Source organism: Chiloscyllium plagiosum, unplaced genomic scaffold, assembly GCF_037043375.1.
Source record: "Chiloscyllium plagiosum isolate Xiang-an unplaced genomic scaffold, Cpla_swu_hap1 HiC_scaffold_15, whole genome shotgun sequence".
Lineage (NCBI taxonomy): Eukaryota > Metazoa > Chordata > Chondrichthyes > Orectolobiformes > Hemiscylliidae > Chiloscyllium > Chiloscyllium plagiosum.
The window spans coordinates 28,518,493-28,546,219 of record NW_028270153.1 but is presented as its reverse complement, the minus strand read 5'-3'; the positions used below and the strand labels follow the sequence as shown (position 1 = coordinate 28,546,219).

General features: G+C 40.3%; 1 protein-coding gene across 7 annotated transcripts in view; it reads right to left on the bottom strand.

Moving 5' to 3' along the window:
- ptprt (protein tyrosine phosphatase receptor type T) overlaps positions 1-27,727 on the bottom strand; it is a 1,424,809-nt gene that overhangs the window by 208,252 nt on the left and 1,188,830 nt on the right. For all 7 annotated transcript variants that reach the window (XM_043710562.2, XM_043710557.2, XM_043710558.2 and 4 more), the window contains 2 exons: positions 13,782-13,900; positions 3,432-3,467 (listed from right to left, as the gene is read on the bottom strand). In XM_043710562.2, the coding sequence (XP_043566497.1) occupies positions 3,432-3,467; positions 13,782-13,900 (155 nt within the window). The remainder of the gene's footprint in view (positions 1-3,431; positions 3,468-13,781; positions 13,901-27,727) is intronic.

Sequence of the window (27,727 nt, the reverse complement as noted above, 5' to 3'; positions counted from 1 at the left end):
AAATAATACAAGTTAATCATTGAACCCATTTAGGCTTAAGAAAATACACATGCCACCAGTTCAAAACTCAAAAATCCAAAATAAATGCTATTATATAACATACAAATCACATGACTCACATCACATGTTCATATACTTCACATCACTCTCACTCACTTTGTAATGCTGCAAGCCTCACATCTGTATCTCACTGATCAGAAATGGCAGCAACTGAGCTCAGTAGCATGATTCATACTCACTGCACCCTCTTTCTTGCTGGACAAGATGGTGCATAACTGGAAGTAGCAGGAGCTAAGTGGAGAGAAGAAACAGATCTGTACTTGTTCTGTGGGGAGGATGACATTTACATTATTGGGATGACCATTACTGAGGCCGTGCCTAATAGTGAATGGTCATAATTGAGACCATGGCCAATATTGGGATGAGCTGAAAAATGTGTTGCTGGAAAAGCGCAGCAGGTCAGGCAGCATCCAAGGAGAATCGACGTTTTGGGCATAAGCCCTTGTTCAGGAAGAAGGGCTTATGCCCGAAACGTCGATTCTCCTGCTCCTTGGATGCTGCCTGACCTGCTGCACTTTTCCAGCAATACATTTTTCAGCTCTGATCTCTAGCATCTGCAGTCCTCACTTTCTCCCATTATTGGAATGACCATTACTGAAACCATGGTCACTACTAGGATGGCCATTATTGAAACTATGGTCACTACCAGGATAGCCACTACTAAGACCATGGTAACTACTGGGATGATCATTACTGAGACCATGGTCACTATTCAGATGACCATTACTAAGACCAGTGTCACTATTGGGATGACCATTACTAAGACCATGGTCACTACCATGATGGCCATTACTGAGACTATGGTCACTGCTGGGTTGGCCATTACTGAGACTATGGCCATTATTGAGACGACCATTACTGAGGCCATGGTCACAACTGGGATGGCCATTACTGAGATTATGCTCACTGCTGGGATGGCCTTTACTGAGACTGTGGCCAGTGACAGGTATTGAAATCATGAAAGTTGTTGTAGATTAGTTACACCTTATCCTATTTCCAATGTGTCACTTTTGCTCAATTCAATAGATAGTCTGGACTCAATTAATTCCAGAACTCTGATATATAAGCTACAGATGATATTTCAATTTTCCCATTCCAATCTGACCAAAGTGCTCTTTTCTTTCAAATACCTGGGAGGTGAATCTAGCCAAGCAGTGAAGGAATATCAGGAGAGGGTAATGATAAAGGTACAGTCCTACAATTTGTTTTCATTCTTGCAACCACCAGCTCAGGATTCTGACACTCTGTATAGCTCAGAGGATAGATTAAATTGTGATCTGTAGATAGTGAAACATTGCAAGTGAATAGACCACAGTCAAAGCAGAGACTGAGAATAGTGTGTGGGTACCAGCTTGTTGAAGGGTCAGTTCTCATGAAGGTTCCACTCCTGACAGCAGAAGAGATCAATTTGTTGAGGTAATTTACAGAAGAACATAGATGGGTATGAACGTAAAAACGATCAGTACATTGGGATATCTGCCAAAAACGTCCATTCGGGAGCCTGACACCAGCTTGACACCTTTAATACAAAGGTTGAAGCCCTTCCTTTTCAGCAAGTTCCTTAATTTTGCATACCTGCGAACCCAATCATCACACAGCAAAGAACAACGAATGTAATATCCTCTAGTTGTAGCAGAAGCAGAGCTACCTGTGCCTGATGTCTGCACAGGAAGCTCAGCTTGCTGTCATGGAAGCTCAGGCTCCTCCCAACAAGGCCAGGATGACACAGTGTCTCAGCAATCCAGCAACCTCACCTCCAAACGATTACTGGGTTGCTGGGGTACTGTCCCAGTGAAGTGGCAGAGGCTGCCTGGACACAAAACTACTACCCTTTTAAACTCAGCTATGATCCATATGAATAGCTGGACACTCTCGAAAGGCTGTATAGCTTAATACTTCTCCTATTTCTTCTACACTTTTAAGTTCTGTTTTAGGAAGATAGCATTTGTCTCCGAATCCAGTCACTTTGTGGTGCCCTTGCTGTTGTCTGCCAGTCAACCAGCCATTTTGCTGCTGCCTATGCTGAGATGATTCAATCCATAGTAGAGCCTTCAAGACCCACACTGCTTGAAGTGGTTTTCCAAGACTAGAGTGCCCTTCTTTGAAAGTGAGCTCACTTTCATCAATGATGCTGTAAGTATTGTGTAGGAGCACAAGGTCAAACAAAGTTATACAGAGAACAAACTCTCAGGGAAAAGTGAACAAGCACTGCAACCAGTATTACGGAACTTGTAATACTCAGAAAATGATCCCAATGTTCTGCCCATTGTTGTCAGAATTATTCTGCACTTTTTTAATCAGGAAACAATGAAAAATCTTACTCTCCTGTCACCATTCACAAGTCCAACTTCCATTTTTTTACTGATGCCTACCGTCGTTTGTGATAACTGCATGAAAAAAAGCTGATTTATGATAAAATTCATTCCTTTTTATTTTCTTTACATAGTAGGAATAAAAATATGTTAAAATGCAATCAAATGGATTTAGAATAGAAATGCACAGGATTTCTATTGATCACACAAAGGAACTTTTTTAGTGTGAGACACTGGAAGATTACTTTAGCACAAAGATATACTAAATGACTGAAGTACTCATGTCACTAGCCAAATGAAACTTGAGGTCTAGCATACAATTTTGCTGCTAATTGCTGATTATCATAATGTGAACTTGTCTGGAGATGATAAGCCAGAAACCTACACCATTTGCACTCATGTGGTGATTTTTTTGCAATTTGGGTGAAACAATTAATATTGACTCCACGCATGTGTTGCAGAAGTTGCAGTATACTCTGGTTGCACATGATGGTACATTGCATGATTGGGTTTCAAGGAGAGGGTGCGCAGGTTTTCTGATGCAGTGCTGGTGGAGGAGGTCCAGAGGAGGAGACAGGGGCTGCACTCGCAGAGTTCAGAATGCCTCCTCATCCTCTTTAGCTCATGTGCGAGCTCAATAACTCAAGAGGGAAGTGAGGAATACTGACCCGAATTGGTATCAATACCAGAATTACTTCTGAAGTGTTAGGAGGGGAGGGAGAAGGGCCAGTTAACCAAAACTAAAGCCATCATAATACCACAAAAGCCTTTTCATGATCACCAGTTGGCACTTTAGCAATCAGATAGCTGTTCCTAGTCTGGCTTCAATTCCTTTACCATGACAATACCTTGTCCTGAATGTGTGCTAAAGCAACATACAAGCACAAGCTCTCATCCAGGACATCCCTTTACTATTTTAATATTACAGTTTACATTGACAGTGCTACTTTGACATATGCTGCAATAACATTAATTGCAAATAATTGTCACAATAGACTTGATTAGTGGTTTCGATACACAAAATACTAAAAAGCATTATTTAATTAGACTGGGTCTTACCTATTACGGCATTGGGTGCCCCTTGGTCTGTTGATACTGTATTCCATCAATCCATCAAAAAGTGAGATCAAATTAGTTGTGGAAGAAGGCAGCAGACAGAGAGAGAGAGAGAGAGAGATACACACACATTTGTTCATGTACAATCAGACAGCGCATCATAATCCTAAAATAGCAAAGCCAGTAGAACAAGAATAAATGAGTTTTCTTCTTTGAATATAAATTCAAAATGAAATAGTAAGTATTTATGTGTTTCCTATTTCAGAAAATATTTCAACTTCATTTCATTAGAAGCTAAGATTAATAACATTACATAAGAATGTCAACACACTGGGGTTGATCCTAATAACTATAGCCAAGTTGGCATTAACTAACCATGTAACAATCATAAAATGCTTGAATCATTGCCCATTAATGTCATGCACTGATTTCCACCATCTTTAACTGGGCCTGTTGCCTGCTGCCTGAAGTTGTGACTGTATCAGGCTGTTTACCTTTAAAATCCGTAAAACAATGTCTTATAATGTAAACCAGACTCCTTTCCCGAACAAAACTAAGTGCACTATGTCTTACACATGCTTCAGCCGAGGCTAACCCTACAAGAAAACCTCCCAAACCTTTTAATTAGAATGAGGCGGAACATTCCTCGAGAACTCTCAGAAATACTCTCTGTTTCTCCGACCTTCACCCTTGTGAACTTCTGTCATCTACCCATGGACATAGCTCATTGGTGAATGGAGGTTCAGTTATCTGACTCCCAAAATGTAATGGATCAGCTTAAAAGAGGTCCAGACAAAAAGGTACACTAGCCTTCTGATTCCCTGCAGGTTTGCCAATTGCATTAAAACAGTGCAGCTTCTAAGTTGTTAATGCTAATATTAATGGATATTTCCTTTTCTGCTAAAGTAAATACAGTGAAATCAATTTTCCACAAAATCAAAAGAAATGTGCATGTTATATAATGTATAAATGTTCATCCATGAACATCATCTGTTGTTTACATAGACTTCCACATTTTCAATATCTAATTTTGATTTTGTTGCCCGTGGATTCATGGATACCATGTGTAAAAATGGCTTTATGCAATCGGGATTCAAAACTAAGTCCAATTTAGTTTTGTCAGCAAAGACACGGTGCCATTGTAAATACAACACACAGATCTTAGGACAATGTGTAATAAAGTCAAAGAGTAGACAGTCTGAAATACCTATTGTGACAGTGCCCTAGAGTAGCATATATATAGTCAGAAGTATTTACTCTGTAGAGTAACAGGCTTTGAATCAGTTTGCTTTCTGGTCCAAATTTTAAAAATGCATTCTAAAATCACAACATTTTATCTTGCTTATTTTTTGAACATGTAGTAGAAAAATCATATAATAATACAATTAAATAATTACAGAAAACTCCTTCTTTTAAGTTTATGCCCATATTCTGATAACCAAAATTATATTCTTTCACATCTCTCCAAATATTTGATGTTGAGCTTAATTCAGAACCTAATTTTCATGAAAAAGCCTATTAAAAAATTTCCATACAATGAAAATAGAAAACCGATGACTAAATCTTGCCTACAGCTCTTTTCTTAATTCATTTATTCAATGTTTTAATACGAAAATCCCCAAATCAATTAGCAAAGTATATTAGCATCGAAATTTCAGATATTGATCTTAGTGGATGAGCACATCCATTGGAAATTCATTTCTCTGTTACTTTGACAGAATCACAAACTTGCTTAAAAGTAAATACATTAAGATAGCAATATTGAGATAGCATGATGTTGTTGCGATATCATGTCTGTTAAATATCGGCAATGGTGATTTGTACACTTTATTTCAGAAAAAAAAGATGAGCTGTAAGCTATATTCTATCTCCATAAAAAATCTGTAAGCAAACTGATGAGCAAGCCTCATTCCTGATGAAGAGCTTATGCTTGAAACGTTGATTTTCCTGCTGCCTGACCAGCTGTGCTTTTCCAGCACCATATTCCTGACTCTGATCTCCAACATCTGCAGTCCTCACTTTCTCCTAGTTGATTATAACCTTACTGTAAAGCCTCTTCCAAGGATGCCTACCTTGAAGAAGTTCTCCTCCTCTCTCTACAAGGGTCCAACCTTTCACCTTCATCCTCACCTTCATCTACCTATTGCATTCCCAGCCACCTTCCCCCCAGCCTCACCCCCCTCCCATTTATCTCTCAGACCCCATGGCCCACAAGCCGCATTCCTGATGAAGAGCTTATGCTTGAAACATCGATTCTCCTGCTTCTCGGATGCTGCCTGACCTGCTGTGCTTTTCCAGCACCACACTCTTTGACTCTGATCTCCAGCATCTGCAATCCTCACTTTCTCTCAAGCAAACTGATGGTACCTATTCATGGTAATTGGCAAAGACCAACATATTTGGATTGGGAATTCTATCCAGTTGGAACCATTGAAAAAACGGGTAGAGAATTCACTAAGTATGTGTTCAAGAAGCATGGCTCTTTACAAAGGAATCTGATTCTATGATTTGTATTTTGCCAGGATTATATACCTATTTACATGAATACAGTTTCAGCATAGGATTTTCCCTGACACTATTATTATTTTAATTTATTTCTCTTGGATTTATTGACTCTTGCTGACAGCTGTATGATTCCATGGATGGCAGTAACCTCTTCTTCCCTCCTTCTAATAGGAAACCTAACTGAGCATTTATAATAAGTAAGACAGTGAATGCTTGGCTGTCAAGTCAAATGCAATGAATATTTCAGTCAAACCATTTCTGTCTCCAAACATATTTCTAAAAGCATCGATTTAATAGCAACATGAGGCAGACATCTGGCTACTCAAGTTCATATGGCTTAAAATCTAAATCTAAATCTAATGTTGGAGATCTGAAACAAAAACAGAAATTGCTGGCGAAACTCAGTAGGTCTGGCAGCATTTGTGGGAAGAAAACACAGTAAATGTTTCAAGTATGGTGACTCTTCATCAGAAACATCAACATCTCCCCAGATGCTGCCAGACCGGCAAAATTTCACCAGCAATTTCCGTTATTGTGCTTGAAGTCTACTGTTGTCCTGGCGGAAGGTTGAAACTGTGGCTTAGAATTTGAATCAACCTGGTCTTTTTAGTTGTATATGATTCAATTTTCCATTTGGGTTTAATGCTGGGAACCAAACTGTTGTGGATCAGTCACATTTTTTTCATTCTGTGAAAACCGTACCTTTTCTATTTTTCTGTACTTTAGATTGTGGATTGAAATGGGAAAATGATTAAAAAAAAACAAGGATGTGGAAGAGATTGCTGAACTTTTTAAATACAAACTACCACCAGCTATTATAAGTGCTTTTACACTTTTGTTTAAACAATGAAGACAGATTATTGCAGATAAACTGACTCCAAGGAGATGTGTACAAACAGACTTGGCTGCCAACAAGTACCTGATTGGTCTGCAGAGTGGTGACGAGATATGATGAAAGCTTTCTGCCTAGCAACAACTATGTTATTGGGTCCTGTGTAGCCGAACAGTTTATGTATATGAACAATATAGCCAGAAGCTTTTAGACCACTGGAAGAGGATGTGGTGTTCTTTTGACTGCCTGAAGAAATAGGTGAAATATGAGAAATTAAGTTTCCTACTGAAAAAGGACGAGCTTGAACCTTTATAATACAGGTGTCAAACTAGTTGTAAACTCCTGAATGCACTGGCATTAAATGAATGTTTTCTGGCAGGTATCCCAATGTACTGATCATTTTATGTTCATACCCATCCATATTCTTCTGTGAATGTCCTCACCAGTTACTGGAAGCTTTAACTATCAGGTCAGAGACCTTTTACGTTGTAAAACAGTTGTGTACCTCCTGCAATCAAGCAAAAGCACGTGAAGAAGTGAGATCAAAGAGCAGCAAGCCAAAAATATTATCTTACTAAATCCAATGGACAGGGACCATTAAACTGCCTTTCCAGTTTTTGGCTCCACTCATTATACTAATTTTTTTTCATGTCCGTATGAGTTCGGTGGGGAGTTCATAAGGGGGTTCAGAGTTTTAACTAATAGAGTTGTTTCACTGCAAAGTTGCTTACCCGTATAGCTAGAATCAATTCATTTAGAATAAGTAGTAATTCTTGTTAACTGCTGAAACTTGATCCATGTTTTTCATTATCCTGAGTCTCAGAAAGAACAGATAAATTGGAGAATTTTATGCACTTTTATAAAACCCTTAACTTTTGTGACAACGCCGGGAATAGAGTGGCTTGGTTTCCATCACGTTACACCCGTAAAATATAACAATTCACTGATGGAATGTGAGTGTGTCTGGCTGGGCCAAGGTTTATTGCCCATCACTAAGTGTCCATCAAAATGTGATGGTGAGCAGCCTTTTTGAACTGCTTAAGTTCATTTGGTGTAGGTACACCCATAGTGCTACTTGAAAGGAAGTTTCAGGATTTTGATACAGTAACCAGTGAAGGAGCAGCAATATATGTCCGAGTCAGAACAGAAAGTGGCTTGGGGGAAAACTCCAGGTGGTAGTATTCCCAAGTGTCAGCAGCCATTTTCCATCCAGATGATGGTGGCCATGGGCTTGGAGGGTGCTGTCTAAGGAGCCTTGATAAATGTCTGCAGTGCATCTTGTAGATGGTACTCACTGTTGCTACTGAGCTTCAGTGGTGGAGGATTGAATGTTTGTGGATGTGGTGCCAATCAGGCCCGCTGCTTTGTCCTGAATGGTGACAAACTTCTTGGGTAATCGAGGTTGTGAGTATGTTCGCCGAGCTGGGAAGTTGACTTGCAGACTCTTCGTCCCCTGTCTAGGTGACATCTTCAGTGCTTTGGAGCCTCCTGTGAAGTGCTGCCATACTGTGTCTTCTGGAATTTATTTGGTTCCGTTCCTGCTGCTTCCAGTTGCCAGTTCTGGTTGTTCGGTGTAGTGCCCGGTGCATTGGGTCCAGGTCAATGTGCTTGTTGATGGAGTCTGTGGATGAATGCCATGCTTCTAGAAATTATCTGGCTATCCTCTGTTTAGCTTGTCCTATGATCGTTATGTTGTCCCTGTCGAATTTGTGGTCCATATTATCTGTGTGTATGGCTATTAGGGACAACTGGTCGTGGCATTTATTGGCTATTTGGTGTTCATGGATGCGGATTGTTACTTGTTTGCCTGTTTGTCCTCTGTAGAATTTCATGCACTCTTTACATGGAACCTTGTAAATTACGTTAGTCTTGCACATTATGGTTATCAAGCCTTTTGTCCTGGTGAGTCGTTGTCTGACTGTGGCTATCAGTTTCTGGGCTGTCATGAATCCCAGTGGTTGGAGAAGTCTGGGTGTCAGTTCCAGAGAGTTTTTTGTGTAAGGTAGCATGGATAATGAGTTATCCATGAGTTGCGACATGTCCTTATCACGTTGTTTGTTTGTTAGCCATCTGCGGATGGCGTTGCAGGGATATCCGTTCTTGGTGAATATTCTGTACAGGTGTTCTTCTTCCCTTTGTAGGTTGGGAGTGCTGCAGTGTCTTGTAGCCCTTTTGAACAGGGTGCTAATGCAGTTTCTCTTGCGTGTGTTTGAGTGGTTGCTGTTATAATTCAAGACCTGGTTGGTGTGTGTGGCTTTCCTGTACATTTTCGTGGTGCATTCACCATTCTGTGGGCTTTCTATCATCACATCCAGGAATAGGAGTTGATTGTTGGTTTCCTTCTCTGTTGTAAATCTGATCCCTGTGAGTATGATGTTGATGATCTGGTGTGTGTTCTCGATTTCTGTTCTCCAAATGGTAACAAAAACGTCGCCTACATATCTAATCCAGCGTTTGGGTTGGATTTGTGGGAGGGCTGTTTGTTCCAATCTTTGCATCACTGCTTCTGTTGTGAGCCCAGAGGTGGGTGAGCCCATAGGTGTTCCATTGATCTATTCATATATCTGGGTGTAGAATATGAAGTGTGTTGTCAAGCACAGGTTTAATAGTGTGAGTATGCCATCCTTGTTGATTGGTTCCCCATCGTTCTGTTTTGCCTGTCCAGGAGATTGGCTATTATCTCTCTGACTAGAATTTTGTCAATTTAAGTGAATAGTGCCGTTACATCAAATGCAACCACTGCTTTGTCCTTGTCTATGTTTATGTTCTTGATGATGTCTAGGAATTCCTGTGATGATTGCATGGAGTGTTAAACAAATCTTTAAACAAACCTTGAACTTCTTGGGTAATGTAGGAGCTGCACCCATCCAGGCAAGTGAGGATGTATTTCATCACACTCCTGATTTGTCCCTTGTAGATGGTGGGCAGGCTTTAGGGAGTCAGGAAGTGAATTACTTGCTGCAGGATTCCCAGCTTTTGACTTCTTCTTGCGGTCACTATTTATATAAATAATCCAAATCAGTTTCTGGTCAATGGTAACTCCAGAGTATGAATAACGGAAGATTCAGCAACGTTAATGTCTTTGAATGTAAAAGGGTGATTGGATTATTTTCTTGTTAAAGATAGCCATTTCCTTAGACTTATGCAGTTTGAATATTACTTGCCACTTGTCAGCCTGACCCTGGATATTCTCCGGGATACTGTCCATTTGAACATGGATTGCATCAGCATCTGAAGAGTCATGAAAGGTGCTGAATATTGTGAAATCAGCTGGAAACAGCTTTGTGGAGTTGTGAGAAGTTGTGGATGGCAATGGCCATCACAGGATTAAAGAATCATGACAGTACAGAGAGAGGCCATTCAGCCCATCCTGTCTGCACTGATCCTGCAAAGGACATCCCACCCTTGACCCACCATTCCAACCCATCTCCGTAACCACTGAATGTTTTTTTTAACCATGGTTAACCCACCTTGCCTGCAGATCCCTGGACACGATGGGTAATTTAGCGTGGCCAATCCACCTAACCTGCATATCTTTGGACTGGGAAGAAACTGCAGCATTCGGAGGAAACGCACACAGACATTGTGAGAACATGCATACTCTATATAGACAGTCACCCAATACTGGCATCAAACCAGTGTTCCTGGTGCAATGGAGCAGCGGTGCATGTCAATGTGCCACCATTAATTGTCCACCACAATTCATGACTGGATGTGGCGGGAGTGCACTATTTAAATCTGATCCATTGGTTGTGGAATCATTTAGCTCTGTCTCTCCAGTTTATATGGATTAATTCAATTTTTCTCTTAAATGCATTTTTTGCTATTCATTTCAATCATCCCCTGCCATAGCGAGTTTCATGTTCTCTTGTGTAAATGAAGTTTCTCCTGAATTTCCTGTTGGATTTGTTTGTGATTACCTTATATTTACAGAGGCAAGTTCTACACCGTGCAAAAGTGGAAACATTGTTTTTCTGTGTAAACCTGATTAAACCCTTCTGTAATCAGTACAATCATAGAATTATAGAGTCATATAGTTTGGGAACAGGCCCTTCGGCCCAATTTGTCAATGCTGACCAGGTTTTCTGAACTGAAGTAGTCCAATTTGCTTGCATTTGGCTTATACCTTTCTAAACCCTTCCTATCCAAGTGTCTGTCCAAATGCCTTTTAGAATGCTTTAATCGTACCCAGCTCAACCACTTCCTTCAGCTGCTCGTTCCATATACCACTGTCTGTGTGAAAATGGTCAGCCTGACAACTTTCTGATTGGCTCCTTGATTGTTGAACAGCTTGTGTGTGTTTGTGATATTGGCTGAAGCCTTTGGACTGCTATAATGGCAGAGTGTATGTTTCTCTCTCCAGTAAAATGCCTAAAGATTGAAGAATGTCAATTTGTTTCTTCCTCCAGTTGCTGAATGCAAATCAAAACAAAAACCCAAAGAACTGTAGATGCTGGAAATCAGAAATAAGATCAAAAACTGCTGGAAAAACCCAGCAGGCCTGGCAGCACCGAAGCAGAGAAATCAAAGTTACCATTTCAAGTCCAGTGACTCTTTTTCAGAACAGTTGCTGAAAGCTGTTGCTTTTAACCAGTAAGTCAGACACTTCATAATATGTTCACCAATCACTGTGACTCCTATAAAGAAGTGAAGGAATGTAAAGGAAAACATCAGAGAACTAAACAATCTCCATTAAATCATTTAATGGACTTAAACGATTATTGAATTTTGAGGATTGATGGTATTGCACTACTTTCCCAGTTTTCTTTCCTCCATTCTTAACACCAATGTTTTTGTTTGTCTCTCTCGATGTACATGGGGCATAGAGTTCTAACAAGTTGAGATATATCGACAGCTCTTTGTTGTTACACACAAACTGGAGACTTTGCATACTTTGCTAAGGTTTTTTTAATTTTTGAACTGACTCCAGGAATGGCAGGACTTAATTTCCCAGTGAGGCTTGACACTGATAATGTTACAGGATGTTTACTATTGTAGGAGGCACTAGAAACACGGGCACAGTTTGAAAATAAGGGGTTTCCCATTTCAGATGGAAATGAGAACCATCATTTCTCTTTCAAAGGGTGATGAGTCTCTGGAACTCTTTCCCAGAGATCAGAGTGACAGGCCTATGGAATATTTTTAAGGCAGCAGTACATAGAATCTTGGCGAAAGTGAGTACTGCAGATGCTGGAGATTAGAGTCAAGATGAGAGTAGTGCTGGAAAAGCACAGCAGGTCAGGCAGCATCCGAGGAGCAGGAGAATTGACGTTTCGGGCAAAAGCTCTTCATCAGGAATGAGGCTGGGAGCCTCACGGGTGCAGAGATAAATGGGAGGGGAGTGGGGCTTGGGGGAAGGTAGCTGAGAGTGCAATAGGTGAATGGAGGTGGGGGTAAAGGTGATAGGTCAAAGGGGAGGGTGGAGCGGATAGGTGGGAAGGAAGATGGACAGATGGGATGGGTCATGAGGACAGTGCTGAGCTAGAAGGTTGGAACTGGGGTAAGGTGGAGGGAGGGGAAATGAGAAAACTGATGAAATCCACATTGATGCCATGAGGTTGGAGGGTCCTGAGGCAGAAGATGAGGAGTTCTTCCTCCAGGTGTCGGGCGGTAAGGGAGTGCTGATGGAGGAGGCCCAGGACCTACATGTCTTTGGCAGAGTGGGAGGGGGAGTCAATGTGTTCGGCCATGGGGTGGTGGGGTTGATTGGTGCTGGTGTCCCGGAGATGTACGCTGAAGCGTTCTGTGAGTAGGCATCCAGTCTCCCCAATGTACAGAAGACTGCATCGGGAGCAATGGATACAGTAAGTGGCATGTGTGGATGTGCAGGTGAAACTTTGATGGATGCGGAAGACTCCTTTGGAGCCTTGGACGGAGGTGAGGGGGGGAAGGTGTGGGTGCAGGTTTTGCGATTCCTGTGATGGCAGGGGAAGGTGCTGGGAGGGGAGGGTAGGTTATTAGGGGACGTGCACCTGACGAGGGAGTCGCAGAGGGAACGGTCTTTATGGAAAGCAGATGGGGTGGGGAGGGAAATATATCTCTGGTGTTGGGGTCTGTTTGTAGGTGGTGAAAATGGCAGAGGATGATGCAATATATATGGAGGTTGGTGGGGTACATAGATTCTTGCCCAATAAGGAGTCACAAATGGGGCAGAATGTGGAGTTACGACCACAATCAAATGAGCCCTGGTCTTATTGAATGCCTCAGCAGCCTTGAAGGGCTGAGTGGCCTGCTCCTGTTTTAATCCATTTGCTTGTATGATCTCCAATGCCCTTTAGAATGTAGCGTAATAAAATATTAAACTGTCTTCATTTTACAGATACATTTATTAATCAGGGAGAGATGTAAAAAAAACTGGTATAATACACTGCCGTTTGTTGTCATCTTTAAGCTTAGATATATCTATCAGCAAGTACAAAATGATAAGATAGTCACAAAAGCTGAGTTAAACTTGAATGTCCTCTTATTTGTTCTCACCAGCTCGGCTAAGAAATGCCCTCCAGAAAACAACCAAATCCCAAGCAATTTTAAATAACAGCTTTAATTTCAAAAAGCCTCAAATCAAATACATATTTGAACAAATCCCACAAGATATTTTTATTTGACTTGAATACCTTGACACTCCTGCAGAGACTCAGCTGAGATAACATAAATAATATCTGTAACATCTGCATCAAAATATCAATGCATCAAGCTGTTTTTAATCCCTTCAGTGCCATGGTAGAAGAAGCAAATATTGTGCTTTATTCTGGAGAAAAAAAAATGCTTGTTCTTCACCATATTTTAGACGAAGATTTAAAATAAACTGATTTGAAATTAATTTGGTATATTAGATTGCAACCTGTTTTTTTAAAAAAATGGGTTTATTCAGGTGATATCACTAAGTCAATGAAGCAAAAAGCTGTGACAAATTCACACTGTATTGATAGTCTAACCTCAAAATCTTCCCAAGTTCTTTTTATTACTGACAGATGAAAATTCAGTCCCTCAGAACTGATGCTCATGTTAAGACTTACATGCATCATCTCTTGGAACTGATCTGTGTTTGTTACAACTCTTGTCTGTTGTTGTTACCACAGGTTCCATCTCTCGCTGGGTGCTGTTCTGTGTCTCCTTCTGCTTCTTTGCCAGTTTCCTTTTATGTTTTCAGAAAGATAAAGACAGTTTAGTACTTTGAATTTAACTTTATCAAACAACCATCTTATCAAACAATATTTGGTGATGAAAGAGTTGTCAGCACTCTGTGAAAAAGAAAGCTCAGTGCATTGACATCATCCTTTAAATCTGAAACTGTAGCTATCCTTTCTTTTCAGTTTAAAGACACCACAATTAATTATGTGTAAATGATGATCCGATGTTGACTGTTCTATTATAAACTATCCAAGTGTTGTCTCTGAATTCATGTGCAAAAAGCATGAATAGCTAAATTTCGATAAATACACTTCTACTTTTTATACTTTTGACAGAAATGTGCAGTTAAGAAATTCCTTGCTTCCTAAAAGGACAACACAAAATCACTTTCTTCTAGATTATATTTGTAAGTTGTCCATCTGTGCAGATATCATGTATTAATAGCATAGTTCTGTGAATCTGTGACATAGTTTCAACGGGTAGAATAAAATCGCCCTTTCTAACCCTTGAGAAATATACAGGTTTTATGCAGGCACAGTATTTTTTTTAAGATGAGGAACACAGTTGCATTCCTCAACCAGCTTTCTGCACTATTTTAACATAGAAATGTTATTATTTCACTACAACATTGCAGCCGTTTCCATATCCTCTTCTGCTGCCATACATGTGCACCATTTATGGTTATCAGTAAAAAGCACAGTGAGGCAAGAGCCATTACCTTGGGAAAGTATTATTAAACTGTTGAGCAGTTCTCACTCAAACGTGTATTTTGGTAACCTTATCTTGGAGAAAACATGAAGTAGATTTTTAGCTTGACTGACTGGACAATAATCTGGCATAATGTCTTAACCTCCCTTTGAATTGTTTGATTCATTGAAACAAAAGAGTTCTATAAAGATTGGCAAAGCTCTCTGACACATTACTGACCAGGTTGTAGAGACAATATTTATTTGTGCTTAAATTTAAAAAAAATCTCTTCAATCTGCTCTCCAGTTGGCTTCCATTATGTCTCTTGAAAGTGCAAACACCCGCTGTGTGACACAGGCAGCAGCAGCCTATGGATTAAACTAAAATGACTCTTTTTTTATCCCGTATAAATGTGTATGTTGAATTATTTAACATTGATCCATTTGAGGAGACTGACTTTCCAGCTGTAAAAAAATGAATGGGAAAATAAATTTGCTTGGAGGGCAATGCAGTGGCCATTTGAATAAAAATATGGTGGTACCATCAATAAATGCCAGATGCAGCAGTTAAGAATATATTATGTAGATAATATTCAGGAGCAACTGGGTCTGATTTTCAAGCTACGGCCAAACTACCTTTTTAAAACACTGAGCATTTTCGATGATGCAAATGGATCTTAATATGACTGAAAAATTTGTGAGTTTACAATTATTCCAGTATCAAGTGACACTTGCCTTATGATCAGAAATTTCACACAGTAACCAAAATATTCCTCCCTCCATTGCTATATTATCTAAATTCCTTTATATTATTAATCACTTGAACCAATGATTTTCATTTATTTAATATAATTTATGTATGTATGTCTGAATGCACATTCACATGCATGAAGCCATTATATAAAAGTTAGCATATAAGTTAGTATGTTATATTATTATGTATATAATTTATGTTCCAGGCTTCTCTTGATGCAGCTTAATACTTACTTGACTTTTATTAGGAGGATGTTCTATTTCACTTCTATTTCACACCTTTCTATATAAATGCTTAAATCCAATGTGTTTCCATGTGAAACTGGTTTCACACCGATGTACATTATAGTAATCCATGTCCACTATAGATTGTATTTTCAGTTCAGGTAGTCAATATCAATAGATTTTTCTGAATGGACACAATTTCTTCTATATGTATTATTTTGTCAAAATGCACAATTTAGTGATTGTTGCAATGTAATTAGGTATTTACAATGCACTCAAAATTATTCTTGAGAACACAGTACAGGTTCTTAGGAGCTTTTCAAGTTGTCACATGCCCATTTATCATCTCACTCAAGATCTCACGATACTGATCCCATTTTCCAAATCAGCCCATAGCCTGGGGGCTATAACTACACAAGTGAATATCTAAACTCTGCTTAATGTCACAATAGCTTCTAACTCAACCACTCCTTCAGGGTGGGTTAGATTCCTACCACCTTTTGGGTGAAAAACATTTTCCTCATTTCTCCTCTTAGCTTTCTACCTTTCACTTTAGATCTATGACCCCTGATTATTGAACTCTCTATCAATGGAATAAAGTACCTTCCTATCCACCTTAACAATGTGCCTCATTCTTATACACCTCTGACAGATCTCCTCTCAACCATTGCTGCTCCTTGGAGAACAACATCAGCCAATCCAAGCTTTCTCAATGACCCTCCGGCCAAGCAGCATCTTGGTAAATCTCCTCTTTGACTTGCTGGATGGAACTTCCCCATTTTCATTTCAAGTGTTTATATCAGAAGGTTTCAGAGTGCTCAGTCCAGCATTGCTCAGAGCAATCTTTCTCTCACAATCTTCTGCACTTCATCTCATCAGTTATGTGACTAGGTTCCTGGGTGCCTTTCTGAGATAATCACATGGATGAACATATTCCAGCTCTTGCCTATGCTGCGCCCTCAGGCATTCACACCACTGCTGCCATTTTTACAACCTTATTTCAGAAGCTGCAAGCCTAGAACTGGCCCTCACAGTGTCTGCTTGACTGTTACCACTGAGGACACAGGAACATAGGAAGTAGGAGTGAAAGGAAGCAATTCAGCCCTTCGAGCCTGCTCTGCCATTTAACATGCTTATATTAACATGCAGAAAACAAAATCAAAAGAACTAAGATGAACTACAAAAGGAAAGTAGCAAAAACATAAGTACTGATACCAAAAGCTTCTATAAGTATAGAAAAAGGAAGAGAATAGTCAAAGTAAATATTGGCCATTTACAGGACAAAATGGTGAGGTAATAATTGGAAACTCAGAAACACTGAGGCACTAGACCAATATTTTGTCTCTGTTTTCACAGTGGAAGAAGATGATTTTTTTTTGCCAAAATCTGTAGCTACTACAAAGGAACTTAGTGAAATTACTACAACTAGGGAAAGGGATTAAGTAAACCAATGGGATTAAAGGCTGATAAGTCAGTGGACCCTGATGGCCTGCACACTGGGATATTAAAGGATGTGGCAGCAGAGATAGTGGATAAATTGATAATAATAAATCAAAATTCCCTGCACTCTGGAAAGGTACCAATGGATTGGAACATACTAATGTGACACCTTACTCGAAAAGGAGATAGACAAAGATTGGGAAACTATAGACCAGTTAGTTTGATCTCTTGCTCTTAATATAGCAACTCCAGCTCCTGTTCCTTCTTGTTTATCCTTTCGGAACACTGAGTACTCTTGGAGATTTAATTCCCAATCCTGAACTTCCTGTAACCATGTTTCAGAAATCCCCACCAGCTCATCAACTTCATTCCGAATACTGCATGCATTTAGATACAAGCTTTTTAAATAAGTTAAAGTGATCTGTCTTTCCTTTTTAATATTTTCTTGTACACTATGCTTTCCACACTCTCCATCCTTTTTTTATTAATCACTGAAAACACTGAGCCTCACCTCTATCATTTACTCCACCTTTCAAATCACATTTTGATCTTTTATGACTCTTTCCCTAACCCTGCCTGTTTACCCCATTAACAGCTACCTACTGCTCACTTTCTGACTTATGCCCGAAACGTCAATTCTCCTGTTCCCTGGATGCTGCCTGACCTGCTGCGCTTTTCCAGCAACACATTTTCAGCTCTGATCTCCAGCATCTGCAGACCTCACTTTCTCCTCAAAGATTCCCACCCCACTGCCTTACTTGTTTAAATCTGTCCAATTTGTACTGGCAAACCTCCCTGTCAGGGTGTAGGTGTCCCTCCAGTTAAGATCCAACCCGTCTTTTTTGTACACGTCTCACCTGCCTTGAAAGAGATCCCAATGATCCAAAAATCTGAACCCTTCGCCTTGCACCAGCTCTTTAGCCACATGTTAAGTTGCGCTATCTTCTTACTTCTTTCCTCACTACAACGTCGCACGGGGAGTAATTCATTGGAGGTTAATTCATTGGAGGTAGGGCTTTTCAATTTAAGGCCTAGCTCCCTGAACTCTCCTTGCAGGATCTCTCTTCCTGTCTATGTCATTAGTACGTATGTTCCATAACCTCTGGCTGTTCACCGTTCCCCTTCAGTATGTCTTGAGCATGCTCAGAGATATACTTGACCCTGGCATCAGGGAGGCAACACACTATCCTGGAGCCTTGTTTGTGGCCACAGGAACACCTATCTGTTCCTCTAACTATTGAGTCCCCAACACCCACTGCTTGCCTGCACTTTGACCCACCTTGATATACAACAGAGTCATTGTTCTGGCTGCTGTAGTCATCCCCTGACAGGCTGACCCTCTGAACAATAGCTAAAGCAGTTTTCCTGTTCAAGAGGGGCACAGCCACGGGGTCTCCTGCACTGACTGCTTGCCCCTTGTGACCATCACCCATCTATACGTCTCAAACTTGGGTGTGGCCTCCTCCCTGAAACTCCTGTTTCTCACACTTTCGGCCTCCAGCATGCTCTTAAATGTGTCCACCTGCTGATGTAGTCGACTGAAGCGATCAATTCAGAGATGCAGCTGTACACACTTCCTGCAAACGAAGCCACTGGGACAGTTTAACTCTCCCAGTTACATGTCACAGGTACAGCATGTGGTGCCCTGACAACTATTTTCACCTTCTAGTTACTGTTTAATCACAAAACAGTATGTAAGTATAACCCACACTTACTTTATTTGGTTTTAGTTAATTGGGTGGTCAGCCGAAACGAAAGCTCACCCCCCTCGCAGACAGGGACCAGGAGATGCTGATCGACAGTGGAGGAGAGCAGTCCATTTACCTGCAGACCGTCACAGGCTACCCAATTGGAGCCCACTTCCTTGCTGTGTGTTGGGCAAGGTGGGATACCCAACACTGCTGGGAGGAGATCAATGATCTCCACACTCCACAAGGGTAAGCATCAGCTCCTTCTCTCTGCTACTTCACAATCACATGACCACTTTTAACTATCACTCAACACAGCTCTCACTAGGGATCATGGATTCAACTGTCACTTGACAGTATATCCACTTGACAGCTTCATCCACCTCAGCTTCCCAACCTCCCAACCCTTTATGCCTCTGCACTTCTTACTCACTCACTGGGGCCTTCTCACCATCACTTCTGCTCATGTATTGACATTTAATGCTCTTCCATCAAACTCAATCACTCTTTCTGTCTCATTGCAGGAAAAATTGGGCAATCTCTTGGAATAATGTTTCCACAGCTCTCTTAATGACCAACATGTAATCTCTAAATTGGTTCCACTTGACCTGAAGGATCTACTCTGGCCCAATCTCTGGACTGCAAGGACACAGGCCCCAGACTCTGGTAGAACCTTGTGCCTGTGGATAACCAACTGGACTGGAATATAGCAGGTCTATTGACTGGCTGAGGTGGCAATCCCTGACCGAACAGTTCCCTTTCAATCCAATAAGGCATACTCCCCTTTGCTTTCGCACATGGCCCTTTATTTGAAGTTTATGTAGTGTGTTTGCTGTGTGATTTGTTGAAACATGCTGCAGGTTTAATGTTGACAAAAGATGGTAGCATACAGCAACATGGCTACCTCGTGTACTTGTTAGTGCTCCTCACCATTACAGGATGCTTGTATATCTCTCTGCGCTAAAGCCCACTTCCTTTCACAAAGGCTGACAGCCTGTAATTTAGCACCGAAGACCATGTGAGCTAAGGAAGTAATATTATCCACATTGATCCATCCCGTAAGTCAGCAATTGTGCACAATGACAGCAATATGAAATAGATAGAGCTGGCAACACTCAAATAAACACCAAGTGAGTGAATGCTAAGATTATTACCTTTTGTATAAAGGTTTTCTGTGTTTAACTTTTAAACTAAAAGTGAAATGTTCATTGTTCTCTGGCAGTGACAGATCTTCAAATTCTTACTTCAGAGAATTGAACACAAATATCTCTACTTTCAACGCAGCATACTTCTGAAGTAATGCTGCAGTGCTGGATGCATTGTCTTTTGAATGAGATGTTAAACTGAAGCCCTGACTGTCCTCTGAGCTTGACATAAAAGATCACTGGTACTATTCAAAAAAATGCAGGGCTGTTATTTGCAATGTCCTGGCCATATTTATCCTGGAACTACCATTATTAAACCAGGCTATTTTGACATTATCATATTGCTATTTGTGGAAGTAGGCTTTGTGTGAATTGTCTGATGCTTTTCGTATCTTACATCAGTGATTATGCTCAGAAAGTGTTTCATTATTTGGAAGACTTTCTCCAACTATAATTCTTTCTTTCTTTTACCTAATTTGTCAGGCATAATCACTAGCTTCAAAGCCAGACTAATTGGTGGTGATGAACTGTATTTTCAAAAGAGAATCATTGACTGTATTTTGCAGAAAGGTCTCAGACAGTTCCTAAACTTCAGAAGTTAAATGTAGTTATTTACAATTCATGTCTTTTCTATACTCTTTCATAAAAATTCAGTCTCACATTAGCAGTTTCACAATTAACAGGTATATTCGATGTTGGTAAAAAACCACAGATTGGTTCTGTCAGTCTCCTTCCCAGTTAATTCCTTATTTTTCTATAATTCTCAGAGATAAAGTAATAGCTGGATAGATCCATTAACATTCAGTTTCTCAATTTTCTTCATTAATCTTTCTTTACTGATCACTACATTCATTTAACACGTCTACTTTAACCTCAGCCTCATCCATCTTATGTATAGGATATGGACCTTTCCTACATTTCTCTTGTGAAAACTGCTGCAAAAAATTAATTAAATGAATCAGCCATTGCCGAGTCCTCCGTGACTATACAGCCCTTAGAATGTTTCAGAAGTAACTGGTTCTTTAACCTCATTAAACATCTCCAGTAAAACAGCATTAGTCACAAACTGCACACAATCCCTCTTGAAAATTCTCCTTGTGTTTTGACAATGTGTAGTATGGCCACATTGCACGTAATGAAGGTCAAGATAAGTGTATGATTTATTCAAATTAACATATTTTTATTTTATGAGTTTTAATGAGATAATTTAGATAGCTATCTTTACATACGTCTAAATATTTGGAAATTCCAGGAAACATGGCATAAACTTCATTTAATGAAGGTCAGAATGTGATTAGGTTAAGAGCAGCTTTTCCACTACATCTAATACATAACCATTTAACCAATTGTTTACTTCCAGAATGAACTGACATCTTCATCTCAAACTCAATACTATAACTTGAATATTATGCTTTCTTGACTCATTGCAAGTGAAGTTGCGCTTTTTTTTAAAGAGGATTTTCTGTTATGAGGCTCATCAAAATTTCTCACTTTATCTTATCAAATGTGCCTCATTAACTACCTTCTTACCATGCATCATTTCCAAGCAACTCGTCATTCAACAGATTTCCATCAAATCACCCAGAGCTGTTGCACCCATACTATCTTTATAAGGCCACTCTGCAGTTGCCTTGCTCAGGCATGAGCATTTATGAAGATGTCGAAGGGGAAGATGTCACCATGATTAACTGACAGGGATCTGGAGATCCTGGTCAAGGGGGTGTTGTAGCGGAGAGGAGCCGTCTACCTGGAAGGTTGGCAGAGGAGGCCGTACCACCTGATGCTGGCATTCTGGTCCGAGGTTGCCGCCTGTGTCAGTGTGGTCTCGATAATGCAGAGCTACAATCAATTCAGCCTTAAGAAGGCCAATGATTTTCTCTGACTTTCTAACCTCTGCAACTGCACCCATCTCCCACCAAAGCTCCTTATCAACCACTCTCACTATTGCCTCAAACATCTTGTTTCATCCACACTGTCTCACCACCCGTACAACTATCCCTGCATGGTCTCTATACAGCCTACTTACGAAATCTCCTTTCTCCGACATGGATCAGCACTAACAGTGGTGCCACATACTTCCATTCCTTTCAATTCCACTCCTTCTCTGATTACAGGATAAAACATCCCAATGCAAGGCAGAGAAAGGGGGGATGGGTAGAAGGGAGTCAGGTGTTAGTTTTTCCACCCCCTATGAATAAAGAATCCTGCCCTTTTAGGACTATGCCAGCACCACTCCGGCAGGTTGCTGAAAAATCAATGACCGACCACCTGAGTAAGCTTCAACTTTTATATGACTCTCACAGTAACCTCACTGTCACTCTCATTCAGTACACAGGATTTACTAACCACTGGCCATTTATCATCTTTCTCTCTCTTTTGTCTTGCAGGTAATGCCAGCATCTCCAGCACTGCCTTAAAAAAACCTCAGCTCCTCCAGAATCTAATTCTTCGACTTCTGAGAGGACAAGAGTAGCAAGGTCTCAGAGAAAGCATCAACAAAGCTGCCTCTTGCACTCCCACGAGCTCAACTACAGACGGCTCAGTGGGAATGTTAGAGTTACAACATGTGGGACCACAAACTCGTGAGCACCTCACTGTGATAGATCTGCAGGTGGCTGAAGAAGAAAATCTCCCATCCTCTGGCACTCAGAGGACTGATGGAGGCCAGACACTGGTTCAGCACCAGGCAGGACAGAGCCCAGCAGTATGGACTTCATCCATATGCACAGAGAGGATCAGGAACTGCAGATAGAGATGTGGGATGGACCAGCCCTTATTGCCAAGAAGCTGCAGCAATGTGGTGAATGAGTTGGTCAGCGATATGCAAGACAGGAAGCTGCAAAACAAACAGGGGGTCTAATGATGACCAAGGATCAGGAAGCCCACAGGACTATTTCCAGTAGAATGCCTGGTCTGTGTGTCATGATTTTTCCCTTATATGCCTCTACATCAGTGAGTCTCACAGCCTCCATCTGGTCATCTCCAATTATGGTTACAGGCATTTACTTCCCCATTGTGTACTTTCAAATTCCAGCATGATGGAAGGTGACAGTGAATGGTCCTTGGCTAGTGGTTTTCAGCTTCCACCTCAAAAGACCCCCGAATATCCAACTATCCTTTCTGACAGCCCTCTCTGTAAATCCCAGAGGCTGCAGATATCCTGCAGTTCCACATCCAAACTATCTACATGACCCTGCACCTGCCCAACATTCCCATCAGCCCCTGACATATGAGGTGACCATGCCAGGTGTGGTCATATGCTGGCTCCCACCTCAAGCCAGATTGATCCTGCCCATAGATAAACACTCCCCATTCCCAACCATGCTTCACTGTATTACCCACCCTTGCAGATACTATGCCTTCTTTCATCCCTGTCATCTCTCCTTCCCTTTAGTCTGCAGCCCGAGACTCGAAGAATAAATTGTCAGTTTCCTTCCCATGAAAACAGCCCCCTTTGTTCCTCCGACCCACTCCCCTTACCCCTTCGTTTCTATGAATGAACTGACGGAATGACTACAGCTCACTCCTGAGTGCGCTGACCTGACAGTCTGAGATGAGGAGTGCCCTGACCCATGACTTGCTGCCTTGCTGCCTTGCTCTATGACTGTGCTAATTGGCAATGGTAAGGTAAGACATGGATCGTACGAGCATAAGGGTAGATACTATGTGAGTGAGCTTTAAGAGAGCAAGCAGGCAGTCCAATTTGAGTGCTGGGAGCCTGTGTCTGCGTGTACAGGACTCCTACTGTAGCCTATCAATGTCAGTCGCTGGTTCACCCTGCAATGTAAGTCTGTCGATCCTAAGTAGCCTACGGGGGTATCAGAGAGATTCCAATAATGCAAGATGGTCAAGAGTGGGTGACAAGTGCAGGATGCCAATGTCCATGGGCAAGGATTCCCCTGTGGATTTTTTCCTGAGGTGCTGTTTGGGTCCAAATCATATTGGGAGTCATTTGCAGCAAGTGGTGAGCTGAAATCATCAGGTACCCACTCTGATTTCCATGTCCTGTTTTATCATCTATATTGTTCGATATGTTTGGTGATATAGAAGGCTGAAGATTATTGAGGTGAGTTGAACCATCAATAAAGCATGTAACAAGCTTTAATTCCCTTTCATTAACAACTTGGCATCACCGAGCAAGAAACATATTAGTCCACTTGCCCAAACTATAAAAGATGGAGTGGGATGCTTCTAAAGTCAAGATGAACCTTGCTGGACCTCTCGTCTGATTATATCACAAATCTAACAATGACTGTATGTCCATGTAAGATTGCACTCTTACGTATTTTTTAACTGATATTTTACTTCGTGCTATGTACTAGATTTTCTCTTTTGACAGAGGGTTGCTTTGCTTGATCAATTTTTCTAGATCAACTTAATTTCAGTGTTTTGCTGCAATTCATGCAAATCTGATGAAGAACTCTGCCTTGAGAGGAGGAGTGAAATATTTGACCAACGACAGAATGGCCTGAATGAAACATTTTTCCTGAAGTCTCTTCTTGTTTACGTCAATTAAAATGTTACAGCATTTTAAAGGCCCAAGTGTACGCAGAATTCGGCTGGAGATGCTCCTGCAGGAGAATTCCTGCTTGTGGCATGGAGGAGGAGTGCATTCTGAGCTAAGGCACATCCCTAGTGCAGGGAGGTGAGACTAGGGCTGAATTCCACTTTTGTACCTCCCAACCTCACCCAGTTAACTGCATAATGCCTTCAGAATTCTAATGACTTGATGGAAACATATAAAAATTAAGGAGTCACACAATTTTAAAAATAATCTGAATTATCATATGTAGCATTTTGTTACAATTTACCATTGCTATTTTTAAGTGCTTTAACTGGGGACTATCTCTTAATGCACTTACCCTAAATGTATGCTATCTCTTGAAAGGTTCACCATCAATCCATTTTGGTCTGCTTGTTGACTTCTGCAAACAATGGATTTCTAAACCTCCGGGCTTCTGACCCTTCCTGAGCTATCAAAATGATTCTCGCAGTGAGTTAGAAATGGAGAATGGGAGAAGTGGTGGTTGGGTCACAAATGGGGATGTGTCAGTGACATTTTCCCCTCAACATTTTCTGGCTGCTTTGTCTTGTGTTGGAGAAACACATCCGACTTCTTACAAACAACCTCATGTTCATTTATGAAAGAAGGGAACTCAGTTTCTCTGTCACTCACTTCTCTGGATGAAAGATAGCAAGAATCGGTAGAGGGATAAGTTCTGCCAAGCTACTCTGCTTCAAGCCCAGGCCAGTATAGTGCAACACTAATTATTCATCATATATTTTTACAAATACCCACAATCAGGAGACTGCATTAGATGTAACATTGAGGATGACTGCCAAAGGGGATTAGAGGAGATAATCTGGGGAGAGAGCCTTGTTGTAGGGTGACAAGAAACATTTTCGTTCTGGAGTCCATTTTGTGAACAATCCCTCTATACATTGCTGGTGAGATCAATCAAGGTGCAGTACCCAATGGATAGTTCAAGGAAGACATGATTTTTAGGACACTAAAAAGGGCAGGTGAAAGCCACCTTATCCACCTTTCGCCGTTCCAACTGATTCCATTGAGAAAATTTATACGATGATGCAGAAAGGAGGCATCAGTGTGTTTCCAAAAGGATGCTCACAAATCAATAAAATTCTTTCTGAATGAGAGCAAAATCCACAACTAACAGATCTCCTAGTTCATGAAAAAAATGTTGCCATTAATTGCAGCCATAGTAATGGGAAGCTGCAAGATATCAATGGTGGTGGAGGAATCTGAGGTGAAAAGGGATCTGAGCATTGAAGTGTACTGAGCAGGAAATAAAGAATGGCTGAGTATTGCAAGCTGAATGTGAACATTTCTGAAAAAAAACCTTCGTCTTGGTTTAGTCTCTAAGATTTTTTTTTAATGCAAACTTCCAAAGTACTTTTCAATAGCAAAGCAAAAATGAATTGAAATGATAAATTTTAATGAAAACTTCAACTTTATGTTATCCATAATTCACAGGGGAAAGCACAGCATGATAAAATAATTAATTCCTTCAGATTATATTCTTTTGCCTGCTGTTTTAATGGATATGATAACTCCAATTTTGATAAAATGGCAGGCACAGGAATTTTGTGTCACTATTTTAGTGTTTGTGACATTAATTCTACAATTTGAGTTCACATTCATTCCTGTTTTCCTCAATAATTTACTTAATACCGTGACTATGGATGTTTTCTACCTGTTACAAAAGACCCCAATGATCAGAAGCTTAATAATTCAGAGATAATACATAAACATGTATTATGTGACTGATAAATTACCTTTAATTATATTCTATTGAATATTTGAAGTCTGTAACTCAGCAATTATCCCAAACTTTAGTTTCAGTGTGAAAAAATAATTATGCAAAATGATGCAAAGGGATTGGAAGACAACATATTAAGTTGTTTAGAACATATGGTCCAGAGCTTACATGAAATTTTGGAACAAATAAAATACGTTGTGCCCCTTTCTCTGCAAGCAAGTATGTGTATAACTAATTTGTACTGGCTTTATATATGACCATGAAAATTGTCTCATTAATTTGGACAGTTCTCAAAATACACTCACTGAAACCTCTGTCAGTCATTCAGTCACATGGTTCCAATCTCCTGTTGCTAAAATATCATTTATGAAAGTTTTTTGCATCCAGGTTATTTATACAAGGGTGAAGTATTACTCCAAGACAGATGCAATAAAGCCTCAAGTCAGTTGCTATTGGCATAACTGAATTTTTTTCTTACTCAGACCTGAACTCAATTAATGTATTTATATACAATTAATCTCATTACACCTGAAAACTTTCACTTGCCTTTTACCCACCCCCAACCTCGATGGATTCAAGAGACAATTTAACTTCTGTGGTCTTTCCAAAGGCTGTTCGATGTGATGTTGGAATGGGCTCCATATGTGACACTGATTGGAGTAACACAGCAGCTCACCTGCCATTAATTCTATTGAGACCATGGTATCTGCATGCGTTTCAGGCAGGTAGTGTCCTAGTGTGGGTAATTGAAAATTATGCTGTAAATTCCTTTCAACAAGGTCAGAGCAGAACATCAAGAAATTTCAGTGCAATCCAGCAAATCTTGTGCTATAATGTCATTTGGGTTGAATAGTGCAATGTTAAGCTTAAAGAAAAGCCTTTTATAATTAATATTGCAAACATTTAGGCTGCTCATTCACATAGCTGACATTTTAACTAACTCTGATATCAGCTCAAGCTTGGAGAGGTGTTGAACTAGGAAAGGGATTGGAAAACATTTGGAGTGTAAACAAATTGCATTTTGTTTGGTGACAGACCATTTGCTTTCATAATGCAGAATCCATTCCATTAGCTTTAATAGATTTCACGCCATGTTTTGTGACAGATGCAGTCAGGCAATTGACTGTGACATAAAGGAGCAGGGAGTATAGAGCAGGGCATAAGCACATTGAGCACATCATCGAGGAAGATGGTCTAATGAACAGCAATAGCAAAGAATAAAAAATAGTGCTTTTTCTTTAAAAAAACGTGTGCCTGTTGTGTCTCCACAGAGTTCAGCAAGAGGCTATTCTGTTTTAAAAACATTATTCAGTAAAATAGATGTGAGAAAGTGAAAGTAGGTGCTAAAAATTCCAATGATAACAAAGGAAAAGGTTGAAAGCTGAAAGGAGGAACAGTTTATAAGTGCAGAAGTGGAAAATATACCCTAACTTAAGCAAGTCAAAAAGCTGCAAAAAGAGAGTCAGTGAAATGTAAATTGTTAGAAATGAAATGGTATTGTGCTGAAGTACACTTGCCTGATTTTATAAACATATATGATATAGAAACATAGAAAGTAGGAATGGGGAGGAGGCTTTTCAGCCCTTTGAGCCTGCTCTGTCATTCATTGTGAT